General features: G+C 43.7%; 2 protein-coding genes across 7 annotated transcripts; both read right to left on the bottom strand.

Annotated features, from left to right (window-relative positions):
• Positions 1-110: 110 nt before the first annotated feature.
• LOC129598345 (acetylcholine receptor subunit alpha-type acr-16-like) lies at positions 111-15661 on the bottom strand. 6 transcript variants are annotated; one of them, XM_055496204.1, is made up of 5 exons: positions 15339-15661; positions 13950-14104; positions 13678-13835; positions 461-526; positions 111-390 (listed from the first exon to the last, which is right to left on the bottom strand). In XM_055496204.1, exons 1-5 carry the CDS (start codon positions 15555-15557, stop codon positions 185-187), a joined length of 804 nt encoding a protein of 267 aa, XP_055352179.1. In that variant the 5' UTR covers positions 15558-15661; the 3' UTR covers positions 111-184. The 6 variants fall into 6 exon arrangements, with proteins under 6 accessions (XP_055352179.1, XP_055352176.1, XP_055352178.1 ...); XM_055496201.1 differs by lacking the exon at positions 13678-13835 and adding an exon at positions 611-786; XM_055496203.1 differs by lacking the exons at positions 13678-13835; positions 13950-14104; positions 15339-15661 and adding exons at positions 611-786; positions 877-1031; positions 2372-2647.
• Positions 7270-9949, bottom strand: LOC129598362 (acetylcholine receptor subunit alpha-like). Its single transcript, XM_055496232.1, has 5 exons — positions 9663-9949; positions 8286-8440; positions 8040-8218; positions 7891-7956; positions 7270-7782 (listed from the first exon to the last, which is right to left on the bottom strand). Exons 1-5 carry the CDS (start codon positions 9870-9872, stop codon positions 7637-7639), a joined length of 756 nt encoding a protein of 251 aa, XP_055352207.1. The 5' UTR covers positions 9873-9949; the 3' UTR covers positions 7270-7636.
• Positions 15662-24821: the final 9160 nt, after the last annotated feature.

Below are 24821 nucleotides of genomic sequence, written 5' to 3'. Positions count from 1 at the left end.
TAGTGGCACTGAGCGTTATCTGCAGTTAAACGCCTGCACTGCATTACAAGGCCAACATTCGGTGCACAGGACTCTCATTAATTTTATTATACAGAATTTGCCAGCGGCATTATTATACATGTATAGTAGCAGAACAAAGTACCGGTGCACATCCAACCGCATTATTACTTGTATTTAAGTGGTATTACCGTATTATTATTAGCAGCGAGTTGAGTATGAAAGCAGCCCAAGCGAGTCGCAGTGGCGATACTGCTGCACTTCTTGCCGTAAAGGTTATGTCGATGGACGGGTAGGCTTGTGGGCAGCAAGAGTAGGAGACCTCGTTGCGGACTGCCGTGCTGTCGATTATACGGTAGCTGGAATCACGGGAGGAATACAGATTTGAGTAGTCTGCAATAGTCAACATGCGCTGTTGTGCAATACAGCTTCACTCATATTCTATAATATACAGACACACTACCGTGTCTGTGAGTTATGTCGCCCCACGTCCGAAGGTCGATCTGCGAAGCGTCGTACGTCCACGAAGCTACATCGTAACCAATTAAATCATTATCATTTATTTTTAACAAACGGCCAATCCGCAGTTCAACTGCCGATGCATATACTGTACCTAGTTTGATAGCACAATGCACTTCATCACCGGCTGCATTCCGCGTGCTATTACAGCTCAACGGGAAGGTCACGCGCGGGATCCACATGACAGTGCCGTCCGAACGCACCGACACCAGCTGTCTTTCGCCGGGGAACACAGCTCGACTGCGCGTATCGTAGCTGTTAATGAATGCACTAGACGCAGAGAAAAGGCCCAGAGAAAACAGTTGATCGTATCGTCCGTATGTACAGTCAGAAGATAGACTGCAGTCCGCTAATTCTAACCTGTTATACAGCGTAATATCCGGCAGCCAGACGCGGTCGGCGGGGAGGTGTACGGCAGTAATATTGTGGTGCTCCTGAGGTTCCCACGTCAGCCGGCTGTCCCTCCAGTTCAGGTCCAGAAATCCCAGCACTATGACCAGATCCGACTCCGGACGCTACGGAGTCACAGATACATAGCTGATCAGACAGAAGCGTGCTCGGTGTACTTGTACACATAAATTAGTGTACACCGAACGCAGGCAGATGCAAATATATAACCATAACAGAACATATGTAATGTAACTACAAGTATCGGTCGCGCTAGGGCGCCACCAGTTGTGTTTGAGGTATGGAAGAATGAAAGAAACGCAAAATATACTTCGTAGAGCAATAAAAAAGATTTTGAGAAATATTTCTAATATAAAACCCCAGCGAGGCTAGCTACGAAAATATTTTAAACATGTAGAAATGCGGACAGTTATCTACCTTTCCGGTTAAATTGGACCAGTTTCATAACAACTGTGAAAGCCTCCGTAATTTTCTTCTTGTTTGCTTTTTTCACGGTTTGTTTTCATGTTTTTGATGTAACTTTATATTGCCGATCTAACGAACTGAGAACTTGAATTTTTTGGCACGACAGATAATATTTAAACGGTGATAAAATGGATGGAGTGAGATCATTTACAGGATGCCCATAAAAAGCCATTCAGCCGGTATTTCAGCGCAGAATTAATGGAAACCTGTGGGAAACAATCAACGGTTGTCCAAGGTGACGTCGCAGGCTGCATCTTTAGCTATTAATTGTAAGATTTTCAGCCATGCAGTCAAGCTATTCAGTATTTATTAAAATAAATTAAACACATATTAATTAGGTTTCAAGGTTGGTGAATGCCCAAGCTACCACCAGTATCAAAGAGCCGCTACGTGAATGAATGCGGTATACGGGCCGCGGGCCAGCTTTTAGGTATTTAGAAATCACATATAAATTAGACAATTTAGACCGTGAGATCTTGAGGCACTCAGGTTTCCAGATATTTTTAAAATTTCGAAACTCTGGAGGCTCAAAAAATCAGAGGTAAACCTTCTCCAAAACTTAACACTTTTTTGAAGATAAAGGTAGGAACGTTTGTGCGATGCTCTATTTTATAAAATTATCAACTTATTGAAAAAATTAATCTTGCTTTAGGAGATAATTTCCAAAAAATAAGGACGTAAGGATATATGAATCTATTGATAATGTAGCTAATAAAAGATGAAGCTGATTAGCACACATCTGCCAGGCGCCACGAACACGTGATGAGTGACGCTGTCCACAGTATTTTTATGTTAAGTGAACGCGTGCTCGATGAAAAGTATGGGGGTAAATATACACAATCTGTTATTACAGGTAACTATCGATTCACAATATACTGAAATCGAATACGTTGAATATAAAAATCGAAGAACGTGGGAGTTTCAAATACAAGCAAATTTGTGCGCTTAAGCGCAGTGTCAGCGTCACTGCACCTGTACCTACATCATGTTGTACACCGGTAACTTGGAGACTGACTTCGACGAGCACGGGCTGACCGGGCTGGTCGGCGTTGGGCGGCACGTGGACGTCTTCAGCGGCGATAAGTTGGCGGACCAAGGCCGACGTCTTCACCGAGCTGGCCGCGATTATATTTTTATGGCAAATTAGTCCGGCGCTGCAGCAAAAAAATAATATGCTACTGGGGTACATTGTGGGCAGATTATGTATTAGCGGAATCAACAGTCAACAACAACGGCAACGTTAATGGCCAAGAACTAATCCAGCTTTACCCATGTTCCGCGATTATACTGCAATTACAGGAATGAATGTGGCCGCTATCTGGTATAAGATCAATTTCGTACCATTTCATGCACTTTGTATCTTGATTCGCATTAAAAAAGCGTTCGCGCTCGTACATGCAATGCACCTTGCGAATTGGTGCAGTGTACAACTGGCGATATGTACTCGCATATAACGTTTTTACCTACCCGAGCAGCTCCTGCATCGCAGTTCTTAATCAAGTCTACATGCGACCGAAATTGTTTTCAGTACAAAACCGCATCACGCTGCCACCCCGGGCGGTCGTGACCTTTTCCAGCGTCGAAGTCTGTATGATTTTCAGTCGGTTTTGAATTCTCGGTTTTGAAAAGCTTCAGCACAAACTAACCCTGCGGCATTTTACTGTCTTGACATTTTGATTCCAGCTACTAATTAATCGTCAGTTAAAAAAAATTACGAAGGACAAACATTCAAACATTTTGGAATTGCCTACTACAATACTAACTACGTATATTCCGGAGTGCACTGACTGGACTGTTGCCGGTTGCGAATGCGATGCAAACTACCGTGCGTACATGGCGCCATCTGTGAGCGTGCGCCACATCAAAACGCCTGTACATTTTGCATACTCCAAATAAAAACATTAGGAGCAGCAACAATAAAATGTTTCCGGCAGCATCCGCCACGTAAGGACACTTTGCTCGCGGCGGAGACGATGCCGAATAACAAACAGCTGGGCGGCCGTTGCATGTTCCCCTGTACTGGCGCCGAACGATAGACATCACGACGGACAGCGCAGTTCTCAATACCGGCCGCGAGTGGATGTATTATCCCGGATGTAGCGCGGCCGGGACTCCTGGCGCACTCGCTGATCACCACCGATTCGGGTTAGACGTCACGTGGTCGGTACCCGTGCAGCGGGCATTATAAAAGCTCCGGGGGAACCCACGGATAAACCCACGGTGGTGGCGCCACATCCAGTAGTTGTACGTGGTCAGGAGGAGGCTTTCCAGGAGGGACGGAACGGATAGGACACGGCAGTGGGACCTGGTGGCCCCGGGTGGCGGCCAGAGGGGACCGTCAAAGGCTGCTAGGATGTCGACGGGCACGCAAATCCTGCCCGAACACGCACCGGTAGAAACCGGGCATGTACGGCATTGCACGCCGCCGGACTACGATATCCGGAAGCAGGAAGGTATATAACTGCCTATGCGTCGCGTAATACAGGACATGGTTAGTAAACGTTTAATTTTTCCAGGCATGTGCTTTGATTTGTATCCACAGTATCCTCTACGTATGCTCCATGTATCTTCTAAATTTTATGCTTTTTTTAACCACTGCCGTATCCCACCGTATCTCTCCAGTCTCCATTACACATTCCGAAAGCTTTCCACTGAAAAATCTCAGAATATTATCGGGATACTTGAGAGATGCCCCGGATATTTGACGGATAATTACCGGAATACTTGACGGATACTTATCGGAATACTTGACGGATACATTGAGGATACGGCAAACATATGCCTTGGGATACGATGGTAACAGTTATTCGTAACTACCAAAGCTGTATTCCGCAGGATATTTGAAGGTAGGTGGAGGATAGTGTGGTACGCATGCAAACATAACGTAGTATTCTGCATTCTGCACGTATTGCGAATATTGCTAATGCTGTCACTCTTTTTAACCTGCGTATTCTACAACATCCTTCGTGTATGCTTCATGTATCCCGTTAATTTGTTTAAGGGAGTGACACGGTATTTTTTTAAGGGAGTGGCACATGGTACCAAATTGGTGTACGAGCATGCAAAAATCAACTGTCGCGCATTCCCGAACAAACCGCTTATGCGTGCAAAATCCGGTTCGTTAGTTATGGCTGAAAGAAAACTCAAAAAAATTAAACAAAAAACGTTAAAGTTTTCATGCACGTACACGAATTTGTACCATGTACTGGGTCACTTCCGTCAAGTATTCGTAGGTTTTTCTAGGTTTTCGTAGGATATCTTATAATTCATAATGGGATACCTGAGGGATACGTAAAGAATACTGTAAGGATACAATGGGGTACGCCAATGAGCAAAAAGAGGTCCACAACTTATCACGATACGGTTAGCGATGCTATGGTGTACCTTGACACAAAGCTGCCACGTTTCGTACACTGCCAAAGAACTTTGCAGTTTGAAAATGCAACCAAGTACGAGTACATCAAACAGTAAAGTATCGCACACAACGTTTGTATAATAATGGTTACAAGGTATGCCTCGCGCTCCGCGCTCGGCACTACCCTCTTGGACGGATTCAAATATCTGACTGCTCTACGATTCTTTTACTTGCTTCCTATGACCACTTACGTCTTACGGGTTGGACGGCAAAAATACACAGCCGTACTTTGTGATCGTTTTATTCGGCTAATTCTTTCAGAATTTTACTTACATACTTATTTACTAATAAACACATATCCATGGTTACAGTACAGTACGTAATCTTTCCTTATGAATGCTTAAGTATTCTTAAGTACTCCTTACGTTTTCCTATACTTCAGAACCGTTTGAAAAATTTTCTGACCAGAACGTTTTAAAAAAAATTAAAATTCAGGATGACACCCTACGAAAAATATGGAGTTTCTCAAGACCAAGCTTGACTTAAACTGACCACGCGTTGACGAATCCATAAAAAACAAATTTAGTTACGTTTTGGACGGCAAGATTGTATGAATATAAGGAATCTGATAATAATTTAGTTGCATTCGGTGAAGCTAGTCAAAACTCTTCCGCTTTGGTTTTGAAAGAAATGAATACTATCTGGCCGGGTTTTCGAATACGGGCTTCAGAGTATAATACTGGTTTGGGTCAGTCTTTTCTGGTTTGCCGGCTCTGGTGTATCCCATTCGTGGCTATATAGATCTGAACAAGAAACAGCCTCGGCTTCGCCTCCGCGTTTCTTGTGGTCCATGGCCATTTTATTTGAATTTGAATGAATATTTATTGGAATAACATGAAACGAAACGAAACATGATCGGTACAAGCAATAGGGCAAACACGAATTTTATATAAAAATCAGCTCATGATTCTCTCAACCTTGAAAGCATTCCCTCTGGCTGTACAATGTACATACAGTCTGGTACAGATAATTTTTACGATATCCCCTACCCGAAAAGAAAGCCGAAATGTCAGTTTATAAGGTATGCAATTCGAAACAGTGATAGTGCACTGGATCACTAGTTCGGTGACTCGTCACTTCGTTTGCTCTTTTCACTGGAAAGTGGTGTGAGCCCGGTAGTGCATGTCTGGTCAGTAGTGGTACCTAGATTACTTGCGCACCTAACGGTTCTGTTTGATGGACAGTAGTGGTAGCTCGGTCGCTTGCTCACCTAACAGACTCTCTGCACCGGACAGTAGTGGGAACTCGGTCACCCGCTCACCTAACGGACTTTCTGCGCCGGACAGTAGTGGAGCTCGGTCACTCGTTTCACCTAACGGGCTCTGTACACTGAACAGTAGTGACAGCTCGGTCACCCGCTCACCGACCGGGCTCTGCATGGACAGTAGTGGTGGCTCGGTCACTAGTTCACCTAACGGGTTTCTGCGCCGGACAGCAGTGGTAGCTCGGTCACCCGCTCACCTATCGGGCTCTGTGCACTCGTTTACCTAGCGGACTCTGTGCACGGTATAGTAGTGATAGCTCGGTCACCTCGGCTTCGCCTTCGCTTTTTTTGTAGACAGGGGCGATCGATTTGAATTTCTGTTTTAATCGTTTTTATTCGTACCTTTTGGCTCTGTCAACTGGACCACAGTGGTAGACTGGTAGTTCGGTCACTCACGTACACTCTACAATAATGAAAGCTCGGTCACTCGTTCCCTATCGGGCTTTTCACCCGCTCACCTACCGGGCTCTGCGCATGGAGGGCAGTGGTAGCTCGGTCACCCGCTCACCCACTGGGCTTGGTGCATCGGACGGTAATGACAGCTCAGTCAACCGCTCACATAGATATCCATAGTGGTAGTTCGGTCGATCACTGGCTTAGCGGGCTATTTTAACTAGAATATAGTGGTATTTCGGTCACTCCCTGAAATAACGGGTTTGTGCACTGAATAGTGGCGGTAGTTCGCTCTATCACTGATTGAACAGACGGACGTTAGATATGTAGCCGTTCTTGTCGTAATAACGGTCTGCTAATTAAATTCATTCTGCTATTTTAAGTAGTGGGAAATACTTAAGTATATTTTAGTTGGTTTACGTGGCAACACTGCCTGATTAAAAATAGCACGATGACAATGATTATTATAATAATTTAGTTACATTTGGTGAAGGTAGTCAAAACTCTTCCGCTTTGGCGTTCGAAGCGGAAGAGGTTTTGAAAGAAATTAATACTATCTGGCCGGGTTTTCGACTACGGGCTTTCATATTATAATATTGGTTTTGGTCAGTCTTTTCTGGTTGCCGGCTCTGGTGTATCCCATTCGTGGCAATATAGATCTGAATCTGGATTAGGATATTGTTTAAGAAGCAGAAAGAACAAGATAATAATTAAAGCGTAAGTATATATACATTTGAATTTTGAAACGTAAAACTCCATGCTCACACACCATCCTCTTCTATGTTAGGCAAGAAGATCTAAAGTCTCCATATTCTAATAGGCAACAGAGAATGCACATATCGTATGCTTCCGTAGGTTCACACTGATTAAAATTGTTAAATTTGTATTAAAAATGTAAAGTTGTATTTGTTATATTCTGTGCTGTAAAGACAACCAAGCACTTACACACCACAGCGCAACGAAATTGGCGAGATTAGACAAGATTTTTAAGAAACCCTTTGACAACATTCCTCCGCTTTTATAATAATTCCGTACAGAGCAGTACTTTCGTGTACCAGCGGCGTTAATGTTAACAGAACGTAAGGGCATGACGAATCAGCTGGGAATGCATTAAAGTATTAGCGTGCCACTAGTAGCAGCGAGCTGAGTATGAAGACACCCGGACCGAGACGTAGCTACGACGCTGCTGCTCTTTTGGCTGTAAAGGTCATGTCGATGGACGGGAATAATTCTGGGCAGCAGGCGTAGAAGACGACGTTGCGGACTACCGTGCTGTTGGTTATACGGTAGTTTGACCCGAGCGGGGAAGAATCGACATAGTCTGCTATCACCAATGCACAGTACAGTGTACAGTGCCCCGTAATATTTACCGCATTATAGACATCGTGCTGTATGTACTGTATATCTCGAGACTACTAAAATCAACTACCGATTGCCTGAATTTTGTCACTGCCGGCCTTCAAGTCAATCAGCAAACCATGGTACGTCCACGAAGCTACATTAAAAACAACCAAATCATTTAATGTACTCGCGACAAACGACGAATTCGCAACTTGCGCTGCCGATGAATGTACATACCTAGTTTAATGGCGCAGTGCACTTCACCACCGCCGACTGTGTTATTACAGCTGAGCGGGAAGGACACTGGCGCTATCCACGTGACCGAGCCCTCCGAATGCACCGAGAGCATCCTCCGGTTCGCCGGGTACACTTGACTGCGGGCATCGTCGCAGCTAGAGGACGCACTAGCAGAAGCTCTAGAAACACAACGTAGAAATGCGCCTGACGTTGCAGTTGATCATATGACGTACAATACTAATTAACCTGTTATACAGCGTAATGTCGGGTAGCCAGACATGTTCGACAGGGAGCTGTACGAGGGTAATATTGTTGTGCTGCTGCGGTTCCCACGTCAGACGGCTGTTCTTCCATTGCAGCTCCAGGGTTCCGTGCAGTATGACCACATCCGGCTGCCGACGCTTAAAGCAGACAGAAACAAGTACAACATGAATGCTGGCGCCAAAGCGGGAAAATTACCGGTATAATTATAGTAGTTTGCACCGAACACAGTGAGATCCTAATACCGCGCGCGAGATGCCACGAAGAGCGTTTTTTGTCACGCCTTTCTATAGTATTTGGAAGCTAAGTGATTACAGTAATTCCTTCCATAAAAGTACATGTAGAGTAGTGCGTATTAAGCGCAATGCTGGCGCTCTAGAACACAGATGTACATTAAGTATAGCAATAATAAATTCAGTTTTACGATGATTTATTATAAAAAACAAATTCGATGGAAAAAGTCTTCGAGTAACTGTAATTCGTCGATTTGCGGTATATATGTTTATACGACATCTATATTTGTCGTGCACCAGCCCTGCCAGTTGCACGGACATTGTAACGGATCGCGTACAGTGGGGCGTGGCGAGCCTTGGTATGGAGTACGGACCAAACCTTGGCAGTTATATGTAACTTAACTATTTTTGTTTACCCCGAGTTATTAGTGATACCGATACGCGTGCAGCATCCGTATTAAAGTGCGCAATACACTATAAAGTTTCAGCCTGTTCAGTAATTAATACTCAACTGAGAACTAAATGAACAACAAAACAAACATGAGCTTAGACAGCGACCTGAGCCGGAAATAACAAGACATCAAAGGAATCGACTAAGTATTTGATAATTTCTCGTTGTCTATACAGATGGCTAACAAGGGCATGAGAAAGGCGAAAGCGTGGACTGTGACCATAGGGCCATAGGTGAACACACACATAACCATAGGTGTACGACCACGGGTGAACTCGCTACCAAGGAAAACTTTACGCTAAGGTACGTAACACTCATGAACGTTATATATACGGTCTATGATAGCGTAACGTGGTATAGCTCACAACTCGGTTTGTTATGAGGAGTGCGAGTTGCGTTTGAATAGCGCAACTCGCACTCCCCATAACTCTTCAACGGTGAGCGGATTTTCCATAAATGTCCATGTCTTTTAAAGAGTATGGAGATCACCTTAACCCATGAATCTGCATTTTTCGCGGTGCGTTTACGCACAAAATTAACCACCGGGCTCGTAAACTGATAAAATGTATTTACAAAGTACGTGACAGGAACATACAAACTGACGAAGTTAAGAGCTGCAAAAATTCAACAAAATTTTGTGAGCGCAGGGTCATAGTGAGCTGCACAGCCTGCACCTACGTCATGTTGTATGCCGGCAGCGCTAAGGCTGACGGTGACGGTCACCGGCTGCCCGGGCTGGTCGGCGTTGGGCGGCACGTGGATGTCGTCAGCGGCGATTAGCTGCCGTACCAAGGCCGACGTCTTCTCCGAGCTGGCCGCGATGATATTGCCATTATGGAAAATTAGCCCGGCGCTGCAGCAAAGAAATATCAGGCTGTGGATGTACATTGTCGGCCAATTATCGGCGGAGTCGATAGTCAGCAAAACAGCAGTGTTAAGGGCCTCCACTTAATCCAGATTTACACAGTCTTTTAATAGCGAAGGCTCGTATTGCTGCAAGAACGAATGTGACAGCTATCTGGTGTATATGCAGTTTTATCTTGATTGCTAAAAAGCGTTCGCAGTACATACATTATAATTATGTACCTCGCGAACTACGGAACTAGTGCAGTGTAATAGAGATGGGCATCGGATAAGGTTTCTTTATCCTTATCCTCTCCGACACTTTTTAAAATTATCCTTATCCGACCTTTTATCCGAATTTTTTTTATTTCTTTATACTTATCCTATCCTTATCCGACCCTCGGATATCCGAGTATAACCGGATAATTGTCCAAAAACACAATTTTTAACAAAAAACCAAAAATTCAGACTCGACATTCAGCGCATAGTTTTTTTTAATTTAAAAAAAGTTACTATCGACAAAGTTAATAACGTTATCGATTAAGTTACATCGCCGCCATTAATATACCGAGTCAAAAAGATTTTCTCCTTAACAATAACGATGATCAAAACTTCATTGCCTTCGACACGGTTGTGTTCCGATCCTACGTTAAACCGATGGAATAATAAACTGGTGCAAATGCGTAAATCATGTTGCTTGCTCCGTACAAAAAGCGAAACGAAAGCTGCAGTTACGGTTAATTATGCAGCATAGCACAAAAGAACAACTGCTTCTTGTTGCTGCGACAATCTTTAATGTTGCAGTGTCACTGCTACCGCTTGTGGTTCTTGTAGTCTAACAGCGCAAATAATTTATTTCGATTCTCGGATAAAGTTCGGACAAGCACCCATTATCCGAACCTATCCGTAGGCTACGGGGCATTATCCTTATCCTAATCCTATCCGAACGGTTCGGATAATTATCCTTTATCCTATCCGAAATTCGGATTCGGATAGGATAAAATCGGATATTCCTATCCGATGCCCATCTCTACAGTGTAATCTTGGCGGCAATCCATTATTACGCTCTTATCTAGCTCTGGCATCGCAAGTCATAAGCGATTCTGCATGATATCTATTGCTTAATTGGGAGCGCTAATTGTAAGGATAATTAAGCCAATTCAGAACAGAGACGCTGGGAATTGCCCTACTGCAATATTCTGTAAATGGTTGTTAGTAACCATTTACATTCGCCCTGTATATATCACGTTGGATTTACGTCGTATTTTTCTATGCGTCGCTTGTAAAGGGAATCAGTTAATTTCCCATCAGTTGATTTTTAAGCAACGTGCAGTATTTACAATATCATTTCAATAACTTTCTTTTTATTTATCAGTTATTATAGTTATTGTTATAAGATCTTGTTTTTTAAATATTTTTTTATTTCAAAATTGTATAAGAAAATGCCCTTTAAAAACTTAGACTCAAGTAACCAAAAGCTAGAACAAATAAAACAACTCCTCTAGCTCTTTTAAACAACCAACAGTTCCAAGAACAGAAGCGGCATTTCCACGTTGAATTTCAACACTTATGCGCTGCCACAAAAACGCCTCTCCTGTTGTTCTTTTATGCGTCGACCAACGTCATTGACGAACTGACGAGTACTGACGCCGCAACTTTCCGCAGTTTCGAAGGCCAGAGGTTGGAAAAAATAACGATCGGTGAGTTCTTCATAATTACGCCGCTTTCGTTCTTCTGCATCCTCTGCTGCCGATCCCGATACTTCTGATGAGCCGGCGATGTACGACATAGCAAACGTGTCGCACACTGTTACATCCCAGATCAAAGGGAGGCCGTTCTTCCAGGGGAAAAGTGATAAACCGTCCGGCCGCTTGCCATTTGACCTGCACAATCCAGGTGGCTCAGAATAGCTGGAACTTTTGCTGAACCCAGGCTTTGCTGAATTAGGCTGTTCAGACTTGCATGACGCCTGAATCTCCCCTGGCTTTTCAAACATGACAAACCGTGCAGACCTTTTCATCAACCATTTCACCGCATCGGCATTTATGCTGCTTACAGACCGGAGCTCCCATCCGTAACGCAACAGCGATTCGTAGCGCAGCATCGTCTAAAAGTGTACCAAGTGTGTTATAAGATCATTCCTTATAACTAATGATAAGCGCAAAGCGTAGCGGTTAGCTAAATGCGTGTATGTACGTACATACAGATACTTGGTGAATTCTTTGTTTCTTGCTGTTCGTTGTATCTCTGGCTATATTTTCTTACTTTGGAATAGTCCGGGAATTTCGTTGAGGCTGTAGTTTTTTACTCTCAAATAAGCAAGAGAATTTTTCTTATACCATTTCAGTTTTCTTTACTCTGAAATTTTCAGGCACTTCTGCGCAATTTGACGTTAAAATTAAGGGTTTTTATAATACACTCAAGTAGCTTTTACGGTTCTGGCTGGCAAAAATTTAACTTCCAAAAAATTCTAATTAAGGCCATGGCTATGTGATGGTACTTCATGTTGAAAAGTGCCGTTTTTCCATCTGCCTTGAAGCTACTGAAGATTTGATCCCTCTTACAGGTCCAGCAGAAAGAAAGTAAAATTGCCTATTACCGGATACACAAATCGCCTATGGCTTGGATAGTACACGTTAAATGTTTCCGGGCACGTATTTTGATTTGTATCCACAGAATCCTCTAATATCCTTCACGAATCCTCCAGATTTTCAACTGTTTTTATCACTGCCGTATCCTTAATGCACTTTGAATTCAATTCACTAGGAAACCTAAGAAAATTATCTGGACTGGAAAATACTCCCGCTACATAGGAGAACGTTCAGATACATCGGAATACAGAGTACAGCAGTTACTGATAATGTGCAATGTGCACCATATCAATCCGCATATACGAGTATTGTACATGCTGCTCATACGTTCATACCTACACCGTACATAATCGTACATATACATGCACACGGCAGGAATCTGTACTTACATTACATTTTCCTTAACGTGTAGCTGGATTAATGGATTACAGTACCTTTAAATAAAAAAAAATAATGTGTTGTATCTGTACTCGGTACCAGTGCATGTCGGTAACGCGATTACGTATGCAACTTGCAAATAGATCGCATTACGGTCTTTTATGTGTAAATGAGTGAACTAATGTCGCTCTTATCCCCACATTCTGCATAAAACATTTCGGAGGACGATACCGTCACGGGTCGCTATCGGCAATTTAATCTTCTGCGTTACAAGGCCAACGTGGTTCTGTGCCGAGATGGTAGCGCTTTTATGGACAGACACCGCGGCGCTAATAAGTTTAAGCCGATTCTCATACAGATTACACACATATTATTACAATTTTATTAACGATAAGTAAAAAGTAATTAGGACGACGAATAGCCCAGCGCATTAGTGTAGTAGTATCAGCAGCGAGTTGAGTATGAACGCCGCCCAAGCGAGTCGCTGTTACGATGCCGCTGCTCGTTGGGCGGTAAAGGTCATGTCGATGGACGGGTAGGACTCGGGGCAGCAGGCGTATGAGACGACGTTGCGTTCTATCTTGCTGTCGATTATACGGTAGCGGGAACCACTGTACAGATGTGAATAGGCTGCAATAAACAGTACACTGTACTGTAGCATTGCATAAGGTTTTGTACAAGCTTATTCTGCAGATACTGTACGTAGGCACACTACCGGCTGTTTCGATTCTGTCGGTGAGCAACTCAACATCCACCAGCGATACGCGATACGCGATACGCGTACAGCGAAGCGTCATACATCCACGAAGCTGCGTCATTAAAACCACCGTATTACTATGTGTATTTTAGTCTCAACAAACGGCAGATTCTTCTGCACGTACCTAGTTTAATAGCACAGTGCACTTTATCACCGGCTGTGTTCTGCGTTGTATTGCAGCTCAGCGGGAAGGCCACGCGCGGTATCCACAGGACATTACCACTGGCATACACCAACACCAGCGTCCTGTCTGCCGGCAACACTCCACTGCGTGCATCGTAGCTGTTCAAGAATGCACCAACATAGACTCAAAGGAAGAGAAGACATATAGATATAAATGAACTCTGCGTTGCCGTTGATGGTTTATTAGCATGTACGCCAGTAATCAATATTTACCTGTTATACAGTGTCATGTCGGGCACCCAGACACGGTCGGCCGGAAGCCGTACGGCAGTGATATTGTGGTGCTGCAGCGGGTCCCACGCCAAACGGCTGTTTTCCCAGCGCAGGTCTAGAAAGCCGTGCAGTATCAACAAATCCGACTCCGAGCGCTAGAACAGACCCAACAAGTGCCATACAGCGTGAAAACTTGCGTAAACACATTTTGTACATTCAATTAAACGCTTAGAAAATAACCGCTATGTGTTACTTTAATTGCAATATGCACATTGACGAGCTTCGTTCAATCAAAAGACTCAGATGAAGAATTTGTCCCAATTAAGGGATTTGGCCCGGTACATAGTACCAAATTCGGGTACATATTGTACACGCGAACTTTCGCTGTCGCGCAATCCTACACAATTTTTTTGCATTGCTTTATGACATTTTATAGCCAAAGGATTTGTAATTAACGTAGGCGTGAAATCCGTTTGCGCGCGCAACATCCGTTTCGGGAGTTACTAATGAAGCAGAATTCCAAAGGTTTCACGAAAACACATCTTACTACGAAGATCGTTTTGGTACCGAACCAGCTTTCTACCATTTTTTTCAAATTTTAAAATGAATTTCAAAAATTTTAAAAATTAATTTAAAATTTGAAAAAAATGATAGAAAGCTGGTTCGGTACCAAACGATCTTCATAGTAATGTGCATTTTCGTGCAAAATTTGAAGAGTATCGGTTCATAATGAGACTTTTGGTACACCTCGCGCGTTTTAACTTTTGGAATTCTGTTTCACTAATAACTCCCGAACCGCATGTTGCGCGCACAAACGGTTTTTTCGCCTATGTATATGAATCCTTTGGCTACAAAATATCATAAAGCAATGCAAAAAAATGGGTTTGGGAGCGCGCGACAGCGAAAGTTGCCGTGGATGTACACAAATTTGGTGCTATGTACCGGGCCAAATCCCTTAACATGAGACGGGACTGTGCACAGAACACTTACCACGATGCTACAATTATAGCAATGATGGATTGTATTCTACGACGAATTAGATAATAAATAATTTCAACCGATTCTTCGATTTTACGATAAATCTGTTTATGCGAAATCAATATTTGGGTACATCAGCCATGCCGAATGCACTAATAACGCATAATTATAAAGGGTGTACACGCTTGTACATAGCGGGCGGTGGTATCCTACTCGTAGCGTTACCCATGAATCGTGTATTTTTGCGCAAAAAATTTACAAACCGGGCGTGTTCTTTTAAGTAAACGTACATACATATCGCTCGAAAAGAGAAATTGTAAAATGCCAGCCACCCCAGGCCGAGTTAAAAATTGTGAAAAGCCAGCGGAAATCCTGTAAGTGCAGTGCCACCGCTATTCTGTCTGTACCTACATCATGTTGTACACCGGCAACCTGAAGGCCGACGTTGACGCGCACCGGCTGACCGGGCTGGTCGGCGTTGGGCGGCACGTGGACGTCGTCTGCGGCGAGGAGCTGCCGGACCAAGGCCGAGGTCTTCACCGAGCTCGCCGCGATAATATTGTTATTACGATTAATGAGTCCGGCGGCGCAGCAAAAAAATAGCAGGCTGTTGACAAGATATCTATACATTGTGCACGGCAACTTATCAGCGAAATCGACACTCAACAACAACAGCAAGCTGATTTAATGCAGCTGTCCACATGCTCTTAATAGCGCTGGCACGTATTACTACAAAAACGAGCGTGTCAGCAGACGATGTTAGTACAACGTAAGAAACTTTCTATCTGTAATTGGTTAAAGAAGCGTTTGAACTGGTACATGTTCCTGGCACTGGTGCAGTGTTGACAACAAGCGATTATTATTACGCTTTTATCTTGCTCCTGCATCACAATTTATAATCAGATCTACATAATTGCTGGTCTCTTTTTGATACTGCTGCCTGCATTAGGAGGCACTTTAACTCTAAGGATAACTGGTAATATGACCGCCCACAAAAATGGGTACCGCGGAATATGAGTTTGTGTAATACGTAGTAAAGACCGTCAGCAAACGTATTCAGGAGAAATTTTGTATTATATTCTAGGCGAATTGCGAAGCACCTACTGTACATACACACATAAAACACCAGGGTACTAACCAGTATTATAGCGCTCTATTTCTCATTTTCTATCGGCAAGCAAATATAAATCACTGAAAAAATGGAGTCATGCCTACAAGAGAACAATATAAGAGAACATCATCCATTTTAAAGTACATAAAAATAAACCGTTACCGAAAACGGTAGTGGATGTCTGGTACCGTTACCATTAGTTACTGTACGAGTACCGAAGTTCCTTACTGTATTTGTAGTAAGCATAAGATAGCGCACGGCATCTGCGTTAACGCTAGTAAGAGTAGTACACTTCCCTCGAATTTGAAAGCGGGCAGGAGGGGACCCCCAGGGGACCCTAAACCTTGCCGCCGAAACGTGATTGATTTTTTTCCTCTATCCGCAATCAAAACCTATGATAAAAGTTAATCTTTTAGGAAACGTCAACGACCAATACAAGCCTAGTCGAAGTTTCGGAGTTATCCCGTAAAAATGTGGAAACCAGAAGCCAAAATAAAGAACATTAATCAAGTGAATCATTTTGACTGCATTTATTCAGAACGCTAGAGGAACATTTTAATTATTAGAGGCCACCATAGCCGGTAGACAAGCTCTTACACACATCGTCAAACAAATACGTAGATATGTACAGCAGTCGGCCGCACAGGTGTTGCGTATTTTTTTATTGTTGATTCGCTTTAACATGCGTAATTCGAAATGCGTATGAGTGATTGCCTTCAAGTTGTCCTGTACTCCTGCAAATATCTATTTGCTGGTTGATTACATTAAGACTTCACGAAGAGCTCAAAGCTAAACGTTGTACAGTAACGAATCTCAGGGACTTCCGGCGCATAACGCAGGTGGCACCGCCCGGTATGGCACCGTGATTTGGTTCACATTTGGCAGTTTTCGAAATCTTCCGTTTTGAATTTGATTTTCGTGCGAAAAAGGGGCTGCTTCTGCACAACTTCGGGTGAAAAATAGAGAACAAATTATAGAAATCATTGCAGGTGGCAGAGCTAGGTGCCGTTTTCAACCTGATTCGTGAACATTCAGACGTCTCAAAGCTTCCAAGGATTCTCCTGCGCGACGCACAGTAAAATGCAACCGAACCTACACCTTACACGGTACAGAAACATATACCTACAGGTACAGCATTTACAGGTGTTACTGAATCATTTTAAAACCCTTGCTCAACCACGAGATTGACTGGAGCAGTACAAAGAAAACCAAATTTTAAAGACCCGTCGCGACTAGCACAACACCGACGTACATATATACAACAAAATAATTTAAAAACTTATATACAGACTTCTATACAGTACAATTTGTGCAAATAAAATAATATAAACAAACGCATGTGCAAACTTGTACACACAAATTTACCAACTTATATACAAGCATCTGTAATTATTTTCAGGTGATCAGTGGACTTCGCACTGCAGTAAGTGTAGTGTTGTCATGTTGTACTTAGCAACAGTTGCTTTGTGGTAGTCGTATTTCCTGCTGTTTGGTGTTCAGTTCTCATACTGACTGGCCAGCGTTCATGTGGTATTAAAATCCCTATTTGTAATACGTGACAGTAAGGATAAATTTATTGATGATTAAAATGATTTGCAGTATTTATTAGCTTTATTACTATATCGTTTCAGATTAGTGGCGATCGCTCGTACCCCAAGCTTCGCGTTACATGCGTACTAAATGTTAAATACCTGTAGTCTTTACGTTAGAAATTACGGGACAAGTTTGTTATTTGACACGTAAAGATCCGTCTAATGCATAATTCGCGCAATGTTTGCGCTTACTGTTAGAAGATGGCCACTATATGCAAGCCCAGTGCACTACATTATCTATCGTTGCAAGTGGGAAAGAAAGCGTGCTCATCCGTGAAACTATGAGCAAAATTTCACCATTTACGAATAAGGAAAATTCACTTGAGGAGTATAGAAACTTCTATACCGGAAGCGCAAAATTAATAAAACTACATAATAACTAATAAGCTAAACGTATCTCTTACGTCAAATCAGTCACAATAGCCGAAAAACGCGGAATGTCCGATTCGAGTTCTCGAGGGTAGTGTAGTAAGAATAACAGTTTTAAAGGTTTTAATGGTTCGAAGACTTGGCCCACATCATGCCTATGGTGTAGAGCAAAGGACCACCAACAAGAAATCCCCTGTGCGACGACTGCACGACATAGGAATGGGTCTCGCGTGGGCCGTGACATGTATAGACACAGTGGCGCTGTCACACATTAATTAAACCACCGAAATCTCCCATCGGACCGCCGGGATTTCAGAAGCGCCTGCCAGTACCGACCTCCCGGCTGCCCGACGGGCATGTAGCGCCCCTTCCAACCGCCACTCTCGCAATGCGGATGCCGCCGACCGGGTGTGCATGCGTCCGGCAGCTCGGGCCGGACCACGCCCAGCTCTCACCTCGCGTCGCCCAGTGAGTGTTAGCGCATATTACACTGTGATATATAAACAGTTCACGCTTGGCATTACCACAATTATCCACATTTATCTAAGCAAGTATAAGCCTGCGCTGGTAGAGCTAACTAAAATGATTCAAAATTAACAAGTCAACCCAGATCTAGACTGCCACTGCTGGTCCCCATTACCACAATCATTATTGACATAACACGTGACATAATCAGAGGTCGATAACACTGTATGCGCAATTGCCCACCTGACAGTATACGGGGTTTCTTGGCTGATGAGGCTTCCCATTGGTAGTGGTGCATCAGCATCCTTATCTTCGTCATGGACAGCTCATGTGCCGGTGCAGCAGCAGTGCGATGCCGGTGGCAGTATCGCTGGCAGCCTGATTTGGCTGCTGCGTCTGCACGTGCACCTAACCATCAACCAAGCCGGGCACGCTGCTACAGCCCACAGGCGCACATCTGCCCGGTTGACTGGCGGCCGGCTTCGGCGTCATGTGCGGAACGCGCCGTCTCGTCCTCCGCTCGCACACCGACGCCGCGCTGCTGTGACAAGGCCGGTGTTAATGATTATGGTATACTTTGACAAATTCCATATTCCGGCTCTCCTTTCAGTTCGATGCCATAACCGGCTCCCGACTAGTTTAAAAATGCAGGATGTACAACCGATCCAACTGCCGATGGATGGACTGCAGCTGACCAACCTGCAGTCGGCTGAGCCGGCATCTGCAGGGCCAGCTGTGACCGGAATGACGGTGGGCTGGTCGCAGCTGCTGTGAAGGCGAGCCGTTCCGTATCGGGTGGATCTTGTCAGCGCAGTTTGGCTTTTGGCTTTGGTCTGCGGAACTACATTTGACTAAAGAAGACGCTTATTTAACCAAAGTGTATTCGCGCATCCATTTTGCGTCAGTGAATAGCTGCACAGAAATTTCGTAACCTCGAAAGAGTTGTATGTACATTTTTATCAGTGAAAACTGTTCTTTCTGTGAAAACAGTGATCGATAACTTCTGACAAGCAGACAGTACTAGTATTTAGCGGCATTGTGGGAGAACGTAAAGCGTTTTAGCGACAGGCCTACTTCCGCTGGGCACGTCACCTGTGGTGTACAGGTAGTCTGTTGTTATAGCCTGTGTGCACTGATTTTGTGCTTGTGCCTTGTACAGATAGAAGGGAGCCTTCCTTGCAATACGACGTACAAAAGATGTACGATTCCACGAACATGGTCTTGGCGCGGTACATAACGTACATAGCGAAGGAAAATGGCCCGGTACATGTAATAAACCTTTCGCGTTCGCGCACTACGAAGCACTTTTATGTAATACTTCATGTCATTCTGAAGCTTAACGATTTGTACTCTGTACACATTGCTCTGAAAATCGTTTGCGCGCGTAACATCCGGTTGCCGAGATATGACGAAATGAAATGGGCGAAAAGCTTAAATGCATTGTTGTGTACCGAACATTTGGTTATTACCCGATTTTCTTGAACTTTGCTAGGAGCGTCACATCGCCTTGGAGTCGAAAGTGAACCAGTATCAGATCCATAGCTTTTTTTCCGATTTTAAAATGAATTGAAAAAATTTTAAAATTCATTTTTACATCTGAAAAAATTCCATGGATCTGCTATTGGTTCACTTCTGGCTTTATGGCCATATGTCTTTTACAGCCGAGTCTCAAGATCGGGTAATAACTAGACTTCTGATACACAAGAATGCATTTAAACTTTTCACCAATTTTAATGCGCCATATCTCGGCAACCGGATGGTGCGCGCGCAAACGGTTTTCGAAACAACGTATACAAATCATTTAGCTTTAAAATGACATAAAGTATTATGAAAAAGTGATTCGGAGTGCGCGAAAGCGATAGCTTTAGTGTATGTATACCATTTTTGACACTATGTACCGGGCCATGGTCCTTAACCCAACCACTGTTGCATATGTTTTTTGACTTGTAAAAAGAATTCCTAATTATTTTTTTAGATTTATTTTAGAATCATAACAAAACGCTTGCACTCTAAGACCAGCGTGAAAGCGACCCTTACACAAATTTGCGTTTTACGTCCCGCCTCTTGGGAAGAGACTTGTAAATGTCGCAGGATTTCTCCCTTCCAGTTGTGTTCTGAACCGGTTGTCCGCTGTATTTTCAGGCGTGGAACGCTGCATAGGAAGTGAAAGCCGCTCACGGATGCCGGAACAAGTTGTCGGACAGCTGGTTTGCGTCACTTACCGGCTGCCATCTATCTTCCTAACGGAGATGCTGCAGCATCTGGACCTACACACGCAGGCCGAAGCCATGCGGTAAACCCGGCATAATATTACAAATTGTATAATGCAGCTTGCATAATATACGTAGTTGAAAAAATGGCCACGCTGTGACAATATGAGTCAGTGTATATGAGTCAGTGTCAGTGTATCAGTGTATATGAGTCAATATGAGTCAGTCAGTGGCCATCTGCACAGTGTATGTTTATGTACAATTCCACGAGTATATTCTAATTTGTAGCATATTCCACTAAATCATAACTTGCTATATTTTTGGTTTTGTACTTGAATTCATTGTTGTACAACAATCAGCTAACATCCGCTAATATGAAACATATTCTTGTTAATGATGCTGCAAAATCTTTATGTAAATTGTTACTGTAAGGATTCCGCAAACCGGCATCATATGGAATCTTGCATTAATTTATATTCGTGCAATATAATACGGAAGCTGTACATCCACATTAATTTCTATTTCGATGGAAATGCAGTTTCCCTTCACTTTGCCAATTGCCAGCAGGGAAAGTATTGTTTCCTGACAACATTAAACGTCTGTAATGAGAGCAGTTCGAGGAAGTTGGCAATTCGCCGTTTCCGCTTTGTAATTGACTATTACACACCAGCAATCGCACCGGCTTGTAGCATTCAGAAAACCGGCAATTCTACTGACACCTGTCATGTGTTTTCGCGGAGTATTTTCCGCCGACTGCATTAAGTGCAGAAATATACAGTACAACGAATACATACAGATCCAGCAAGCAGAACAAACGAACAGAATAGAAGATAGCGACCAGGTCTCGGTTGCCGTTTATAACCCACGAATTGTGCCGTGACAACCCAACCAAATAAATCGCTGCATCGTTTTTAACGCATACTGCAGAAAACCGCGTTTGGATTCCGTTTATTCATCAGGCTGTTGTCTTTTTCTTCCGTTCCTGGCCATGAATACCAGTGCGGTGCAGTCAGCGGGCGACGGCTGGACGGCCGTCAGCGGCACGGAGTGTCCCTGTGTAATTGGTTATGTTGTGCAGTTCGTGAAGGGTATGGACACGCCGGGACTGCTGGCCTTCGTGCTGGGCATGGTGACCGGTTGCGTCACGGTGCTGCTGGGACTTCTCGCCTACATGGCCTGCCATCTCCACGCCCACCACCGCCTCCTCCAGCAGGCGCAGAACCGACTAGTCAAACTGGAAGCCGCGGTGCAGTGGCTGCTCAAGGCGGATGACCGCGCCGGCGCCATGCAGGACAACTAAACACCGCGTCCGCTATGTTACGGGGACATACATTACGTAATACACTCATTTTGTTTAATAATTGTATGGTCTTCTCCTGTACAGAGCTTTTTGTTAGCTTGATAATAAAACGCTGCTCTTAAAGCATCTCAACTCAAATTGTTATTCAGCGCTTCGAGGAAGCTTGCGACTGTTCAGGTTGGAAAAGGGTGCGAGGTCACGAAGCAGCTATGATTACAATTACCAGAATCGAAAAACACCAGTTCACTTTGTGATCAGATCACCGCGCTAATTTATTAGAACGTCGCGTACGAACGGGAAGAACGAAAACTAAAATCAGGTTTAAAATTAAATAGCTTCCGATGAATGTGTCTAGTCACGCTCATGGCAAGCTGCCGCTGGGCAGAACATTTAGTCACACATGGTGAACCGCTTAGACAACATTCATCCGCTTTCGTATCCAACTTAATTCCCATAATTATATGTACGTAAAGCACGCGGTTATAACACGCACTGCGGTATCTATTGGGCTGGGCGATGTGCTGCTTATGGTGACCTTTCAGAAAATCCTTAAGGAACCGGTCTAATGCAGGAGGGCTCGGTGGACGATGTGTATGATGTACTGCGCCGGCATTCTGGACATCATGGGCACGTTAACTACTGTATATACTGATACTCTTCGCTTGATATTGTCGACGATCGACGATGTTTTCACCGCTACCGCCAGGAACGGCAACTACGAATCTGAAGACTGCGTTATAATACTACTAGTAATGTATTAGTAATGTATGGTCTAGTGATGCATGTACAGTACAGATAAATGAAGAGTTTGTACTCCTACACTGTGGCTGTGTGTTTAGCGAAATGTCTTATACCTCGTAAATGCGCCATTGGCAAATTCGGGAGACAATATTTATTACCAGTAATTAAATTAGGTCGGATATCCGACCTAATTACTGGTAATAAATACTGCATATGCAGTAGAAGTACTCGGAGTACGGTTCCGGCAGAAGCAGCTCCATTAACTGGCATTAATCGCGCATTTGATTAAGGATTCACTTGGGTCCTCGCACCTGAATAGCACAAGCGGCAGTAGCGCATCGCTACTGACAAAAAAAACATCGGTGTGTCGCAAACCGGCATCCTGTACTCGCACCGACTACACGTAGCGTTACCTTTTAACTTGCAATACGCACGTGTACGAGCTTTGCCAACAAATATTTCGATGGAAGTGCAATTTCAGTTAAGGTGAAAATTCGGTAATTATGGAGCATGTTGGTTATAACGCATGAATTCTTTGGCATAGCAACCTGTTACGATATTCAATCTAATTTCAAAGAGCAAAATGATTTTGCTAGTGTCTGGAAGTGCGAGACTGCAGTATTCATGGTGTGGCGCAGTGGCTTGGGTTGCATGGCTTAAGTGTCCCGTCACTGTTTTTTTAATGGCGCAGTGGCAAGAAAACGGTTCAAGTTTTTTTTAAAAATTGAAAGTACTACGTGTGAAGTATGCTATGCTAAATTGTGAACCGGTAGTGGAATTTGAAATAACTGGTGGCCGCATTTTGTACCACTATCGCCCATTCACTTACTATGGATGGCCAACTGAACGAATGGCACGAGTAGGTTTATTGTGTACTGTCAACCGGTTCAATATAAACTTCATAATTACTTAAAGCGTAACAAAAACATTAAGATACGTCTTAATAAAGTTGCCAGTAGCCTGTAAAACAATCTGTTTTGGCTTTTAGTTATAAGCTAAAAAGCCTATTAAAGTACTGTACATACGTGATTTGGTTTTAGTCGCTTTGCTTGGAGCAATCTGCGCGTGTCTACTAAAAAAGTAATTACTTACTGAGAATATCAGGCGGACGGAAATTGATTCGGTCTTGTACATAATTGATTCTGAAGGCAAATGTGGACAGTGTGGTTATGTTGACTTCAGGTCAAGTTGGGCAGTGGCCGTTAGTCGTGCATCAAAGAACGTTTTCGCTCAACGTGGAAGTAGCATTTCGTTTGTGTTGGCTCCTGCTGCCCCTGCTGGAGCGGCTATCCGGAACGAGCGGAAGCGTTGTTAACGCCCAGCGGCGCCAGGTAGTGATGGCGCCATCGGTGCCTGTGCAGAGGTTATTTGCAAGGTGAATGAACAATATACAAATCCCGAACTTCGAAGTAGTGTGCATGTGCAGACTGTACCACTTATGCATCTACCGTATAGTATTAGCACCCACCTATTGTACAGATATTCATGCATAACCTTTCTATGCTCTAGGAGATACATAGTTACGTATACCCTCCTCTTCCTGGGCGCCATGTAACATGTATATGTATGTAATATGTACTGAATGTAACATGTATAGCTGGTGGGTGGGTAGATGAAAGCAACATACTCTGGCCGCCGCTTTACGGGCCGCCGCCCGCCAGCAGCCAGGCAGAAGTGATCTCGGCGTGCGGCAGCCGGAGCTGTGATGTCGATAACGCTGCGGTTAAAAACGTGGGATGATTCAGGAAACGACACAAGTGCTGTGCGCAGTGCTGGAGCCGATAGTGCGATGCATACGAGTATGATTGGTATGTTTCTACACGGGAAATTGACGCTGTTTTTGGGAATTGTGCGTACAATTGGCCCTTGCGCATTAATGGGGTTGATTGGAAATTGTTGCGTCTTCAATTCTCATCTTCCAAAGCCGATGCACTCGTCAAGCTACTAATATTATTTCAGAAAAATGCCTCATATCTATTTTTATTTCGGCTTCTTGTTCTGCTAAAATGTAATAGAATTGATCGGCTGCCGCTGGGAGGTTGTGGTAATTAGTAATTATGGCCGTTTCCTCGGATGGCAATGTGATTAAATTGGTAGACGATATCG

The sequence above is a fragment of the Paramacrobiotus metropolitanus genome, unplaced genomic scaffold (assembly GCF_019649055.1).
Source record: "Paramacrobiotus metropolitanus isolate TYO unplaced genomic scaffold, Prichtersi_v1.0 Parri_scaffold0000120, whole genome shotgun sequence".
Taxonomy (NCBI): Eukaryota; Metazoa; Tardigrada; class Eutardigrada; order Parachela; family Macrobiotidae; genus Paramacrobiotus; species Paramacrobiotus metropolitanus.
The sequence above is the reverse complement of the archived record's forward strand: the minus strand, read 5'-3'. Positions and strand labels throughout refer to the sequence as shown.